A 15118-nucleotide genomic window follows, 5' to 3' on the forward strand; every position below is an offset into this window, starting at 1 on the left:
AGGCCCCATTAGTCTATAAAAGGGGACTTCAAGAAGTATGAAGGTTAAGATAATTTCTTTTTTTTTTAATCAGGGAAAAAGAGACAAAGGAACATGGTACAAAAATGGTGAAGGCACCACATTTTTACATGTGATCTGTATTTCCTATGGTAGCTGTCCCTTTTCAGTCCCCACGGGAAGAGGAACCATGTGTCTGTCCTTGAGAAACACAGACGTAGGAGACACCATGTCTGGTTCAGTGCAGGCTCCTCCCAGCTCAGGAACCCGGGCCTGGTTACAGAATCCAGAAAGGTCAGGAAAAAGCCAGAGGGAAACAAGGACACCTTCCAGATCCCCTGTGGCCAAAATGCAGGCGTGGAAGTGAACAGTGTCCTTGTACAGAGATGACACCCTCTTTCTCTTCTCTTTCTAATTCCTGTCCTAGAAGCTGTGTGAAGCAGACGAGATTGACTCCATATTTAATTGAGAAAAATTTTATAAAGAAATGTGGCAGAAGGCGGATTCAGGGGCACAGGGGACGGTAGGGTGACCACACAGGGACCAGGGAAGACATGAGATCAGGTCCTGCTATCAGCATGGGGACTTCCGGGTCAAGTGTGGGCTGAGGAGGCCGTCAGGGAGGACGTGTTCTGCAGGGTCACTGACCCGGGACAAACCAGAGCCCGAGGAAGCGCTCTCTGTGGAATAAGAGCCGAGCAGGAAACCTCATGCTGCGATGATGCTGGGACAGGGGCTCTTTATCCTCCGTGTCAGCATGGTCACGTCAGCTCAGGAGCCCTGCAGACAGAGGGGACGCTGTGTCCAGTCCCAGCCACACCCAGCTTTGCCCCCACCCCCCTCCGCCTCCTGTCACAGCTCTGAAGTCAGAACAGAAATGCTCCTATGTCACCGGGAGCCAAAGCTCCTGTAGAGAGGGCCTGTCCTAAGTGGTGAGAAGAGGCTTTACTGCACACTGCCTGACCACACGTGTTGTAGTAATATAAGGTTACAGTAATTAAATATATAGAAATATAAAAATATGGAAGATATATAAAAGTAATTAAAATGATATTAAAAATAATTATTAAAATTAAATAAAGTTAAGCCATTTGGATAGGAATTAATATAGTGGCTTCATGCCATAACTCTATAATGTGATAAACAGACTATGGCTTATAAGCAGGACCCAGTCAGTATGTGTGTGAATTTATACATAGATAAAAAGTGGCTTGGTGTTATTTATATTAACTTTGTAAGTTAATGTGAATAAGAACATCTTAAAAAGTGTTTTGATGTAAACATTTCAGTAGATTAACATAAGAGAAAATTCCCTGCGAGGAACTCCCAGAAAGGTGGTTTGAGGTGATAATCCTGTAGACCAGTGGTAGTCAACCTTGTCCCTATCGCCCACTAGGGGGCGCTCCAGCTTTCCTGGTGGGCGGTAGCGGAGCAACCAAAGTATAAATAAAAAGATAGATTTAAGTATAGTAAGTTGTTTTTAAAGATTTATTCTGCCAAACTTAGCAAAAATCTGACATAAAGTACTTGGTAAGTAATTATTATTATATGCTTTAACTTGCTGTAACTCTGCTTTATAAATTTTATAAAGTAAAGTGACTTCCCTACTTTATAAATCACCATTACTGTGGAACCGGTGGGCAGTTAGAAAATCTTACTACTAACAGAGAAACAAGAGTAGGCGGTAGGAATAAAAAGGTTGACTACCCCTGCTGTAGATTGACACCTGTCAGAAGGTAGGTTGAGGTGATAATCCTGTTGATTGACACCTGTTAGAAGGTGTTGGCTAGAAAAGGTACTAAAGCTGAGGGGCCCCTGCTGTGATAGTCCCCCAGACTCTAATGTTGATGTGGACTGTCTCCACGCCACTCTGAGCTCTGACAAAAGACAGTCAAGAGGAGCACACCGACGGGGTTCCCTTAATCTGTACCCAGGCACCCCAAAAGGATTTGTGAGTAAAAAATTGCCTGTGTTATCATTGCAACTAATTTGTGTGTCAGTCCTATCTTTCCTCTGGTGGCACTTAACGGTAGCATCCTCATAGCCACCTCAAGAATAGTTTCAGAGAGGCTGCCAGCCCTGCTGATAAGCAGGAGTGTCCCACTGCACGGGGACGTCGAATCAGGGACGCTTGATCGACGTAGAGCTTGGGCTCTACTAAGACAACAAGTCACAGCAAAAGTCCTTCCATTATTCTGTCCCTGTCCTGTCACCTCCACATCCTGTGCTAGGGACTGTGTCTCTAAAGGAGGATTAAATAGTGTTACCTGTTGGCTGAAGTCCAGAGTGTCCTGGGAAAGAGAAGGAAGACACACACTCAAAGATAGGAAGGTAAATCTGTCCCCAAACACATCGTCCCCAGCCCCAGAGCACCTGAGATTTCTCTACCCCACAACCCACCTCACCAGACACCGGAGAGGACAGGGGAGCAGACACTGAGAGCAGTGACCTATGAAGCTCCCCTCACACACATCCAGTGTCTGCTCCTCATTTACTCCAGGGTTGTGACTCAAGTCCCCATGCATGTTTACCCTTCTCTTCCTCTTCAGGCCATAATTCCTTATGTTTCAGCCATAAGCACCATGAATTATTATTTCTGGAATTCCAGGAAATTTGAGATCGACCAGGAAAAGAAGGGCTTTATACAGGGTCAGATATACACAGAATTAATGAGCAAAGTCATTTCTCCCCCCATAGAGTCTGTGGGATCCTCAGCTGCCAGCAGGCGCCTTACCTTTCTGACCCCTGAAGTAGACGCACAGCCCCGCCCCCAGGAAGAGCAGGCCCAGCACGAAGCCCCCGACTCCACTCAGCATCTTGCTCTGTGCAGATTCAGACTGTGCCCCTGAGAGAAGAAACAATTTGGTGATTTTAATCCAAAATTTAGCATGTCTGTATGAGACCCTGTGACTGAACTTTGAGAACGGGGGAGGAAGGTTGCCTACAGGAACCAGAACAACTGGCCATTTCTGAAACACAGACCTAAAACTCACACTGAGTAGATACAGGATTCAGGCACTGAACTCATTTCAACATCACAGCCCTGACATCAGGCCACTACTTCACGATCTGACGGATGTGGAGCCTGGGACTCAATGAGGTGCAGCCCTCGTCCAGGGGGACAGAGCTAATAGACACAGAGCAGGGACTGCTCCCCTCATGTCGGGAGGCACCCACATTGTACAGGATGTGCTTTTTCTCAGATCACAGTGGACATCTCAGAGCAGCAGTGTCGAAGGACCAGCCCAGCCTGACGCAGGGGACTGGTACCCAGGGCCAAGGGGGCCTTGATCTGTGACCTCGTGGGGAAGCTCAAAACAGGGACAGCCTCTCTTCTGCCTGCAGAGACAACTGTCTTCTCAGAAAGTTTTTATAGAATTATCACAGGGACACCCCAGGACCTGTGCTGAAGGAGGGACATGAACAAATGAGAACACGGTGTGGGGAGGGGGAACCCCACCCTCAGGGAGAAGCAAGGTCCCCTGTGCTGGGTGAGACACGGGTGAGGTCAGAAAGCTTCTCACTCCATTCCACGGTGACAGGGCTCGTCAGGCTTGGGTGCTGCACGTGGCAGGTGTAGACCTCTCCACTCTGGGGCACTGTTTCCAGCATCACCAGCATCTGGAAGGTCCAGTCTCCGTTCTGGATCAGGCCTGTGGAGCTGACCCCAGCCTCCTCTTCCTGGCCGTTGCGGAACCAGCGGACTTCAATGTGGCCTGGATAGAAGCCAGTGACAGAGCAGACCAGGAGGTTGTGGTGCTGTAGGCGCTCGGTCTTTGCAGGATACACAGTCACTGTGGGCGCAGCTGGGAGAGAAAAGGGGGGGGACGTGAGGAAGACAGAGGGAGGCTCCTTGGTTGGCTCCCTGTCGGCCTCCAGTCTCCAGTCCCAGGCTCTGTCCTTGGGCAGCGTCCCTCAGAGCTGGCCCTGTGGCCCAGAGGGAGTTAGTGCCCTGAGCTTGAATCTATCCCTACAGCATGGGCTCACTAGATTTGAGAGATATGATGAAAATTTGAGGGCCTTTTTTATATCTTGGAACAGTTATTCACTGTGGACGTGGTCACAAATCTATGCAGGGCACGTAGTGTATTCATTAAAAGTGTGCTATCTGGGGCTGGGCTTCCTGGATTCAAATCCTGGTTCTGCCTCTTACTGGTTACTCCTGGGAGAATGTTTACATTCCTCTGTGTTTCAGCTCTCTCACCTATAAAGGGGTAATAATACTAACTTCCCTTCTAAGGATATGGGAAGATCAATGGGTCTAATTATGTAAAACAATGGCTGGAACTTAGCAGCAATATGTGTTAGCTAGTTAGTATCCTTGTTTATTGGGAGAGAAAAGATAACTCAAAGTCGTATGGGTAAACTGAGAAGCAGTGTGGGAAAGACGGGGACACAGGGTGTGACATCCTGGGAACGTGACACCCACACCTGAGAAACCCACAGACATGGTCCCACCTGGGCAGCAGGAAAGACAGCTGGGTCCCTGACTCTGAGAGCTGAGCCCAGAAAGGCTGAGTCCTGAAGGAGAGGGGGCGGAGCCCGGGAGTCAGTCATTAGAGATACTGATAATCACTCTCAGTGGATCAATCCTCCCCTTTTCAAAAGAAGCATTTTTATCATTGGAATTGTTATCATTTGAGAAGTATCTCTCTTTTTAAGCTGACATTTGAGCTCAGAGCAGGGTCTGGGGTTCATATATGTGTGCATTATTCCCGCCTGAGACCAGGCTCAAAAATACAATTTTAGAGCAAGTGGAGGAGGAACCGGGGAAAACATGTACACATTACCACAAAATAATAAGATTCATGGTAAGTCCTTGCTGACATCTTTGTGGTGAATTTCATTACATTAAAGGTGTGTAAAGTCTCAACATGGACAGTAATAAAGGAGAATCATAACACAAACCAGGAGCTGAAGAAAATGATGAATTAAATATTCTCAAAGTGAAAATATTCAGGAGTCTTAGGAATCAAAAAACCATAAATTAAAAATTAAAAAAACCTTAATTTTCAACCAAGTATTTGGCAATAATGAAAAAAGATTTAACAAAACAGAATGTGAAGTAAAATGTCACAACTATAGGAAGATATGTAACTACTTAAATAGCACCAGCATTGTAGAAATATCAATAGTAATATGGGAATATTAAGTAAGAATTATAATTTAAAGACTTTGTTCGCAATCACTTCAACCATGTAAAAATATACACACTGAGGTGGAAAAAAAGTAAGAAACTGAGAGACCTGGAAGGAGCCTCAGAAAGAGCAGAGGCGCCGGGAGCCCCGCCCTCTCGTGGAGGACACACCCGTGCAGGAACACGTGACTGTCCCGGGAAAGGAGGGTTTGTCCAGCAGAGATGTGACTCTGCTCACACCCCCGTGTCACCTCCGTCACCTCTGCTCCCCGAGCCTCCACCCCAGCTCTACAGTCCCAGAAACGTCCCCTCCGCAGGACGGGGCCACACTCTGAACCGGTGTCTCGACAGCCACCCTCGCAGGGCCTCCCGGTCCCTTGTCCCCCCTCGTCCCTTCCCCCACTCCTCTTACACACACACCCCGTCCCCCGCCGCGCTCACATTGCCGATGCAGCAGGAATCCATCAAACACCCCATAGTTGTGTCTGCAGAACGTGTCCACCGCGGCCCTCGCGTACTCCAGGCGCTCCTTCTGCCGGTTCCAGCTCTCGGCGTCCGGCCGCCCCAGCTCCGTCACCGCGCGGTGCTCCCCCACGTCGCTGTCGAAGCGCACGATCTCCTGCCCGTTGTAGATGAATCTGACTAGGAACTGCACCCGCTGTGTCCCGTTGTAGAAATGACACTCGGCCTTATGCTGCCACAAGAAATGTGCTGTGGGGACAGGAACCATCAGGTCACACTGGTTAGAGACAGACGGCGACCCCGCCCAGTGCGGGGCGCTCAGGTCAGAGGGGACACAAGGACCCGGGGACCCTGATTACCCGCACCCAGAGGTCCCCTCTCTTTTGGGTCCGGCGGGGGGCGGGCGGGCAGGGTTGACCCCTCTGGTCCTAAGTCACTGGTATCCACTCGGCTACGCTGTGGAGCGGCTGGACTCCCATTTCCTGAAGATTTGCTTCCTTTTCACCTCCTTTCAGAAGCTTCCACCTCCCTCCTCTCATGACCTCTTTCCCTTTCCTTAAACACGTCCTCCTCCTCTTGTGAGCACGTGGTTGGTGGGACCTCCTGCCGCCCTGCTGCCCTGGGCGTCCACAGAAGGAGAACAGACTCCCCTCTGCCTGGAGCTTAACGTTTAGTGACAGTGACTGTCGCAACCCAGGGACACAGAGTTCATACAGGAGTGAGAGATGTCAGAGGAGAAGTGTGGAGTCCAGAACAGAGAGGAATAACGTGATCTAAGTTACATTCGGGAACAAGAAGCCACCTCTGAGTGACACTGAAAAGGTGACAAGAAGGCTGAGTTGGCGTGAACTGGAAGGTGTGTGTGGGTGGGTGTTTGGGGAAAGAAAAGCACATTTCAGGTCAAGGTAACACCACCTGCAAAAGCCTGAGAGAACCATGAACGCCCTCCAGACAGGAGAGGGGACAGTGCTCTGAGGCACACACAGTGACAGGGGAGGGGAGGGGACAGGACAGGTCAGGTGGAGCCCGTGCTGAAAACCTGGGGGAGGGGGTGTTTTAGGATGGGACCTTATTCTAATGTAACAGGAGACCATGGATGGGTTTTAGGGAGATTAAACCTCAATCCCAACAGGGCTGCTCTCCTTTCTGCATTTCCACATCCAGAAAGCTCAGAAAACCAGAGGACTAAGCCTGTGGTTAAAGTGAGATGAATAAATGGAAGCTTCTGGTGTCATCAATGTGGAGAGGAGAATTACTGCAGAGACTAGAGACACTTTACTGAAAAATAATTGGGACTTAAAAAGACAGGTTGTTGAAAACTTATAGAGATGTGATGAATGAGTAGTCATGAAACTTGGAAAAACATTGCAAAAGGCAAAAAATAAAAATAAAGATTTTAATTTCAGTTGATTGGATTCCACACGAAAGTGGTGAATTTGTACAACTGATTTTATTTCTCTTTTTGGTAATAAAGCAAGCAAAACTAAACCAGAAAAAACTGAATTGGAAGGTGAGTGTGTGTACAAAGTGTGAGTCTAGAATTTTAGGAACAGCCGGTGAAAGCAGTGTTCTCAACCACAACACTACTGACATTTGAACCTGGTAACTCTTTGCGGTTGGAGGAGGTGGGCTGTTCTCTACACAGAAGGCTGTACTCAGTATCCCTGGTCTCTCTATAGCTAGGAGTTCACAATCCCAGGGTGACAACAGAAATGACTTCAGATATTGCCAGATGTTCCAGAGGTGGTGGCCCTCCCTGGGTGACCTCCACTAGTGTGAACATTCTGAAACACCTGTGGTGATAAAGCCACTGCTAATGATGCATTAGCTGAGAATTACATACATAGTTCTACTGATAGTGTACCTATTGAAAATATCGGTCCTATATGAAATTCGTATTTCCTAGGAATCTGGTCTGAGTGCAGACGTTTTCCAGTGAAATAAAGTTGTTAAGGACCAAGGTTGACCTGTTTCTTTGCCTTGCCGACCAATCACCAGGTCAGATAATTTATCCTTCACATCATCTTCCCTCTTATCTTCTCTGCCACTGGTTCCCTATTATCTACAGGAGGAAACTGCAGCACAGCCGTCTGATTCCTGTTCAGTGTCCCAACCAGCTCACTGTCTGTGTCTCCTGCTCCAGTAATACCAATTGGCATCGAAATATCAGAAATTCCACTCGGCCAGAAGTGGAACTCCCATTTCTATAGTCAGGTCCCCTCAGAGGGGGAGAAACTAGGAAGATGACATTGTCATGTGGACAGTTCACCAAAATGAGCAGGTCCCCAGACTCTGAGTAGAGACATTCATATAGAAGTGATGGCAGAGACCAGGGGACTATGGTAAGACAAGGTCTATCTTATTGTTCACAAATTCTCTAGTAACTTCTTGACACATGAGAAAATTGAAAAATGAAAATGTGTGAAGCTGCTGTAGCCTGTAGGGTCAGCACTGTCCGTCCTTGTTCACTGTCCAACTTAAGGTTTTCAAATACACTGAATAATAACACAGGGTGTCCAACCCTGGCTGGTGGCTCAGCAGTAGAGTGTCGACTTGGCGTGTGGAAGTCCCGGGTTCAATTCCCGGCCATGACACACAGGAGAAGCACCCATCTGCTTCTCCACCCTTCCCCCTCCCCTTTCTCTCTCTCTCTCTCTTCCCTTCCTGCAGCCAACACTCCATTGGAGCAAAGTTGGCCCAGGCGCTGAGGATGGCTCCATGGCCTCTGCCTCAGGCACTAGAATGACTCTGGTTACAGTGCAGCAATGCCCCAGATGGGCAGAGCATCACCCCCTGGTGGGCATGCCAGGTGGATACAAGTCTTCGCATGTGGGAGTCTGTCTGACTGCTACTCTGCTTCTCACTATGGAAAAAAATAATACAGGGTGTCCAGTTAAAGTTGGATTTCAGTCAAATTATTGTTGTTTCTCTGAAATACAGATTCAGTCGGGCATCCTGTGGTGGGTTTTTTTTTTGTTTTTTTTTGGCAGCGGTAGCCGCACGCTGACAAGATCTGACACAGAGGAGCGTAGTTAATACTTCCTGTGTTCTTCCTCACGTGCCCTCCATAGTCCGCACTAGTGTGAGCTCAAATGAAACTTTTTAAATTATAAATACAAATGAATGTGAATTTCTTCTATATTGGAACTGGAAGCTCTTGTATCTCCCTGCCCCCAACCCTAAGACACCATGGCACATGTGAGTATCAGATACTCGACCCTTAATTAAGACACAACCTAGCAGCTGTCTCCAGTCCTAGAAGCTCAAGCTCTAGAGTTAGAAGGTCTACATTGTAACGAGCTCTTCCATTTTGGTCATTTTGTGACATCTTTGAATTCTTTTTCTTTCTCTCTAAAATAGATTTAGTGATAGTAAGTTCCTCACAGGATACTGTTAAGGGTGAAATTCAAAAGTGATTCTTTGTAGTGCTGATTGTATAATAAGTACTCAATAAATACCAGGGTATTTTAATTATTATAACACCTATGAATGTAAGCTCACCAGATCTTTTTATGTTTTATCTTTCTAAAGCCAATAATATCTTCATCATCATTTGATAATTTTCTTTAATTAATATGATCAGTAAATATTATTTTGAACACAAGGACAGAAACATTGGTTTATGTATAATAACAGAATACACATGAACCTATGTGAAAAGATTATGCTGATGTAGAGGAGAGGGACTTTCTAGATACTGAGATTTAGACCATATGCTCTGGGATCTACAACTAACTGTAACTCTAGGTAAGTTAAACATTTTAAATTAGATTCCATAGGTTATTACATTTTTAATTGCTGCAGATAAGATAGGAGAGTTCTGAGAACTGCACATTGAAATGTAGAAGCCTAGCACATAGTAATTGTACAGTGCTATAATTCTTCATTCATGCTGATGGAGACCAAAATTGTTTTGTTATTGACCCCATTCTCATTACTTAAGGGGACAACTGGTCTGTCCTGGGTCACTAATAAATACTGGCTATATAATGAGTGGTTCTCTGCATAACCCGTCAACTCTGCATTCAAGGTCACTCAGCGGTTCCTTACTGATGACCGAACCTCTCTGGTTCTCAAATGATTGGCAGCTTCTTCTCGTGCTCGTTCATTCTAAAACATTAGGTCCTGCTGACCCCTGACCCAGACCACAGTCTCTCCCTGAGGTCAGCTGCTCAGAAGAGTCCCTGAGATCTGTCGCCCACGTCTCCAGCTCCTATACTCTACTGAAATGGTCTTGACTCATGTCCATCTTGTTCCTTACTCTCACTGCAAACATCACATCCACCAAACCCACTTTCTAGTGGTTCTCACCACACGTGGACAGACCCTCCTTCTGCAAAAATCTATCCCCTTCACATCCATGTGTCACATGCTCTTGGTTTTTCTCAACGCCACCTTCTCAGTCCGCCTTTGATGATTCATTGGCCGATGACCCCCTGAGTGTGACCCTTGCCATCTTATTATTTACATACACTCTCTGTCACTGTGTACTTCCTCCACTGTCCTGGAATTCCACTCACTGCAAGTGTCAGTGCCACCAGCATGCACACCCCCAGCCCTGGCCGCCCCTGAACTCCAGGCTCCTGTATTCAACTGACCTCTTCACAGCTCCACACAAATGTCACAGAATCATTTCACATTGAAACAAAATACGTATTCCTAACCACTCACTTGAAATAATTTTTTCCACAGTCTTCTCTATCACAACACACAATGCTACCGTTTTCATTCAGATTCCTGAAGACAAATCCTTAGGGATAAGCTTACTTTTCCTACACTGGCCCAACTTGATTCATCCATAGTTTATACATATGTATCTCCCTCATCCACTCACTCCCCCTCCCCACTGTCTGCTCCAGCCCTCACTACATGAGCTCAAGTGCACCTGCCCTGAGAACTCTTCCTGCTCCTAAATGGCCTCCCCAACTCCACCTGTGAACCCCTGACATCCAGTCTCCACATGCTGGCTAGAATTACTTTTTAAAAGAAAGAAAAATAAACTCTTATTATAACCCTCCAGTAGTTCACATATCTCTTCAGATAATATCTAGATTTCTCACCTGGGCCGTCAGTGCCCAACATGCACCCTCTCCTGTCCTCTCCACCCTCTTCCTGTGTCAGGGTCACAGCCCAACGGGCTCGCTGGGCTTCAGCCATTCCTGCCTCCTAACTGTCCTGTAAACACGGCAAACATGTCCCCACACTGTGTCCTTTCCTGCTCCTCTCCCTGGAACACCTGTCCCTTGTTTCCTTCACAGGGTGGGTTCTCTCATCACTCAGGTCTCAAGTGTCTCTCAGTGTCACTGTCACATGGAGAGGTCTCTAACTACCTGAATGAAGTCAGGTGAATCCAGTTCTCTCTGTCCTATAACGCTGCTATATTTTTTCTTTTAAGAGCAATTATTGTTCTCTGAATATTTTTCTTTTTTAAATGTTTATTGGGTTACTGTATTTCTCCACTTACATTGCCTAAGTTCCTTGAGAAAACAAACTTTCTATCATGTTCAAATAAGATTCTCTGAGCGTAGAATAGAGCATAGTATAACACAGTCACTCAGATAAACAGCTCTGGTCTAAGTGAACACACACAGGGTTCTGGGACTTGAACACTGTAGGGATCCTGGAACAAGAAGGGGCTTAAGCTCCTAGACTCTTTGTTTGGATGACACATTATATTCCTCTGTTTCCTGTGAGAAAATCAGAGACACTTACTCCTTCTCCTCCTACTAGTCGGAAGAAACATTGCCATTACGGAAAAGGTAATTTAAGAAAGAGGGAAAGTATCACTACATTGATTTCTGTCTACAATCTGGTCTAGTGCTGAGGCCTGGAGGGACTGTGGGATCCAGGAATGGCGTTGACGTAGCTGGGGAGAGAATAGGGATGAATCAGAAGTGGAAATAACCAAAAAGTTAATCCAGGGAAACAGAGGGCACGGTGAACGGACCTGTGATATTTGGGGCCAAAATGATAAGAGGGCGGGGAGTTCCCTTGACTCTCAGCCCCGTGGGATGTAAACAACCTTCACACTCTCTGGGTCTTGTTCAGGGTTTATATTTTGAACCTATGAAATTGCTAATATCTGACTAGGTTTTTTGTTTGTTTGTTTTGTTTTTGTTTATAAAAACAGGATTTCAGACAGTTTATCTCTCCTAGTTGAATCCGTACTTGTGGACTCAGACCCGAGAACGGTGATGTAGGAGAATCTGATAGCACAGAAAGATTCAAGATGGATTCACGATGAACATGAACCAGAAATTCAGAGAAGCTTTGAGTTCTTTAAGGCATCAGACACTGACCCAATAGATGCTGTTTGTCTGTGGGGTCACTCTAAGTACTGAGAGTCTCTGCTTCAGGCCTGGGGACTTTCCACAAGACGAATAGAGCACTGAGCCCAGCTTCTGCCAGGGGACCTCCGTTATAGGTACCGGGCCTTGTGCACACTGGGTTCAGGGGGAAGGAAGGGAGACAGTGGGGAGGCCCCTTGATACATCCTCACCTATTAGGGAGAGACACTAACAACACAGATGCTGTTGAGGCCATAACACAGAATATTTTAATTCTTTTGACTCCTCATGGAATTAACAAAGGAATTTTCCCCTTTTATGGAATAACTCAATATTATAAAGGGATAGGAAATTATTTTGACATCATTATTTCTGAATCCCTTGACGACCCTGAGGGAATGGGATACGAGGCTGGAGAGGTTTATTGGAGGAGAGAGGAGAAGAAACCGTCTCTACACAGGGAGCCCCTGACACGGCTCTCGTAGGGCAAGCACCCAGGCTCCTTCTGTTGTGAAAATAATCAGGATCCACAGGATGAAGACAGGTGGTCACTGAAGAGAATGTCACAGTTTTCTAAGGGACATGGCCTGGACACAGTGACAAAGCTCATCCTTCCTTCTCTCACCCACAGCAGCTCACCCCCGAGGTGCACTTACGTGGTGTGTCCCTGGCCCCATCCAGGAGAGGGCTCAGTATCGTCACTGTCACCATCAGAGCGGCCACCCAGGAGCCTCCAGGGAACCACAGACGCTCCATGCTGGAACAGAGAGGACGGGTGCAGAGAGAAAGGAGTCCCACTCTGTGAGGATCATGACCCTTCCTCACCCACATCCCACATAATGTGAACTAAGGAACTCGTTTTCTGTTCCCTGATTGGGTGATGTCAGTGCTGATAACCAATCAGCGTCCGAGACAAATAGCATCATCAGCTGCTGGTTAGAGACTCAGTATGAAAGTCCTTTTCTGAAACTTAGAATTTCCTGCATGAAAAAGACTGTTTTATTTCAGTGCTTTAAAGGTCCGATTCAGCTGCATCAGGTACAGTTTATTGGGCCCCTATTTTAAGCCAGTTCTGTGTTGATCAGTGATGTGTGTCCAAGTTGGAACCTTTAGGAGTGTCCAGTCCTGACACCTGCTGACAGAGCTGTTCTGACACATGTGTGTGAGTGTGTTTAGGAGTTGCAGGGACAGAGGGAAGAGGGTGGCCAGTTAGGAGACTTTCAATTGTGACCCTATGACACCATAACCTTCTGTTCTCATCTGGGAATTACTTAAGCTCTTAGATAACGTCTCTGTGATCGTTCAGGTGTCTCTGTACTGACAACGTCTGTTGTTCTCTGAACACCTGAAGCGGCAGCCTCCCTGGTAACTGCTGGGCCAGACTGACAGCTATTGATTGGAGAGCATGATCTTTCTTTACAGAGAAGAGTGTCTCTGAGGAAAACTGAACATTGTCCAGTAATTTAACCTGAGTGAGAAGGATTATCAGAGTTACTTGGAAAGGGGTTTAGAGGAGGCGATCTATAGGGAATGGGGGAAAAGTACCTTTAAGGACCAGTTAAGCTAACAGTGAGATAAAGGACTCAAAGTTAGCCTTTAAGACATCTCTTCTATAAAATAATTAATAATTATTCATGTAAAAAGTTTAATTCCTTACTCCTGGTTCCCATTTTGGTTCTTTTCCTTGAAGACATGTGCTCATCTTTATTCAACTTCTCTTGATTTATTCTAAGAAAAGATAACAGAAGACCTTGCTAATACAATTGTTATACAGTGCTCAGGGAATGGAAGACTATTGAGAAATGATGGATTACATCCTCTGATGGAATTATAATTTTAAACATATAATTTTACTTTTACATAATTATTACACATACTTTTAATATGAATGTACAGCTCAGATCCTAAATGGTCTCTATAGGACAGCTCTCTAACTAAATTTCTGCAATTCTTATTGTCAGTATTACATATTTCAACTATATTCTTATTTAGACATTAAATTTAATGGGGTGACATTGGTCAATAAGATTGCACAGGTTTTAGGTGAACATCCGTTTAGCATCTGAACTGTTGATTGTGTTGGATGTTCATCACCCAAAGTCAAATCATTTTACAACACCTGATATTTGTCCCACTTTACTCCCCTCCCCCCCGTCACCCTTACCCCAGTAACCACTTCACTTTTATCTATGTCCACGAGTCTCAGATTTGTATCCCACCTGCATGTGAAATCATATAGTTCTTAGGTGTTGGAGACTGCAAGTTGACAGGTCCTTGTGGTTTAGATTTTGGGGAACAGGTGTGGGGGACTGGCAGTCAGCTGACAGGGTCCTTGCTTGCATGCCCTTCCCCACACCTCCCTGTTAGCTGTGATGCTGGACTGTTTCCACTCATCTCATCTCCCGTGTCCCCTCCCTCCTCCATGGAGGCAGTTTTCTTTTGACCCTTTGTTCTATGAAGTTACGGTGTTTTGCAGAAGGGAGAGAATTCTGCACTGGGGAGAATTCTTGGATTACTTGGGAAGTGTGACGATGTTTCAGAGATCTCTTTGATTTGCTAATGACTTTACTCTGCCCTATACATAAAGCGGTTTGAGGGAGGAGACTTGCTCTTGCAAGCCATCAGCCATGCAAACAGACTTCCTGATACCAATCTTTTTCTTTCTGAGCTTATTTCTTCATTCTGCACCATTCTCACTCAGGATCTGGACAATTACTAGCTGCTCTGGTCCACGGCACTTAAGTTTTTCTATTTACCTATTTTATTCCACATAATGTTGTCAAGGTCCATCATGTTGTTGTCAATGGCAATATGTCATCATTTCTAATGGCTGAGTAGTATTCCATTGTATATACGTACCACCTCTTCATTATCCAATTCTCTAACTAAGGACACTGGTTGTTTCCATGTCTTGGCCACTATGAATAATGCTGTGATGAACATGAGGGTGCATGTGTCTTTATGTACTAATGTTTCTGAGTGTTTTCAGTAGATAGTTGAGGGACTCCTGGGTCATATGGTAGGTAGTTCTAGTCATAATTTATTTTAATGTGGGGTGATTGACAGGGACAGACAGACAGGAAGGGAGAGAGATGAGAAGCATCAATACTTCATTGCAGCACCTCAGTTGTTCATTGATTGCCTTCTTATATGTGCCTTAACCGGGGGTCTCCAGCCAAACCAGTGAACCCTTGCTCAAGCAGGCTGCTTTGGGCTCAACCCAACAACCTTAAGC

At 46.0% G+C, this 15118-nt stretch overlaps 2 protein-coding genes across 4 annotated transcripts in view; both read right to left on the reverse strand.

Annotated features, from left to right (window-relative positions):
- LOC136387808 (DLA class II histocompatibility antigen, DR-1 beta chain-like) overlaps positions 1–15118 on the reverse strand; it is a 93144-nt gene that overhangs the window by 18790 nt on the left and 59236 nt on the right. Inside the window, exon 7 of one of the 2 annotated variants that reach the window (XR_010748163.1) lies at positions 39–323. The exons of the other annotated variant lie outside the window; for it this stretch is intronic. The gene's annotated coding sequence lies outside the window, so the exon portion shown is untranslated. Of the gene's footprint in view, positions 1–38; positions 324–15118 lie in introns of those variants that run through there. 2 annotated transcript variants of the gene reach the window in all.
- Positions 39–12724, reverse strand: LOC136387806 (H-2 class II histocompatibility antigen, E-S beta chain-like). Of its 2 annotated transcripts, XM_066359845.1 has the most exons (6): positions 12540–12720; positions 5576–5845; positions 3522–3803; positions 2732–2842; positions 2265–2288; positions 39–777 (listed from the first exon to the last, which is right to left on the reverse strand). In XM_066359845.1, the coding sequence occupies exons 1-6, from the start codon at positions 12712–12714 to the stop codon at positions 764–766; spliced, it is 876 nt and encodes a 291-aa protein (XP_066215942.1). In that variant the 5' UTR covers positions 12715–12720; the 3' UTR covers positions 39–763. The 2 variants fall into 2 exon arrangements, with proteins under 2 accessions (XP_066215942.1, XP_066215943.1); XM_066359846.1 differs by lacking the exon at positions 2732–2842 and having other exon boundaries at positions 12540–12724.

The sequence above is a fragment of the Saccopteryx leptura genome, chromosome 1, assembly GCF_036850995.1.
Source record: "Saccopteryx leptura isolate mSacLep1 chromosome 1, mSacLep1_pri_phased_curated, whole genome shotgun sequence".
Lineage (NCBI taxonomy): Eukaryota > Metazoa > Chordata > Mammalia > Chiroptera > Emballonuridae > Saccopteryx > Saccopteryx leptura.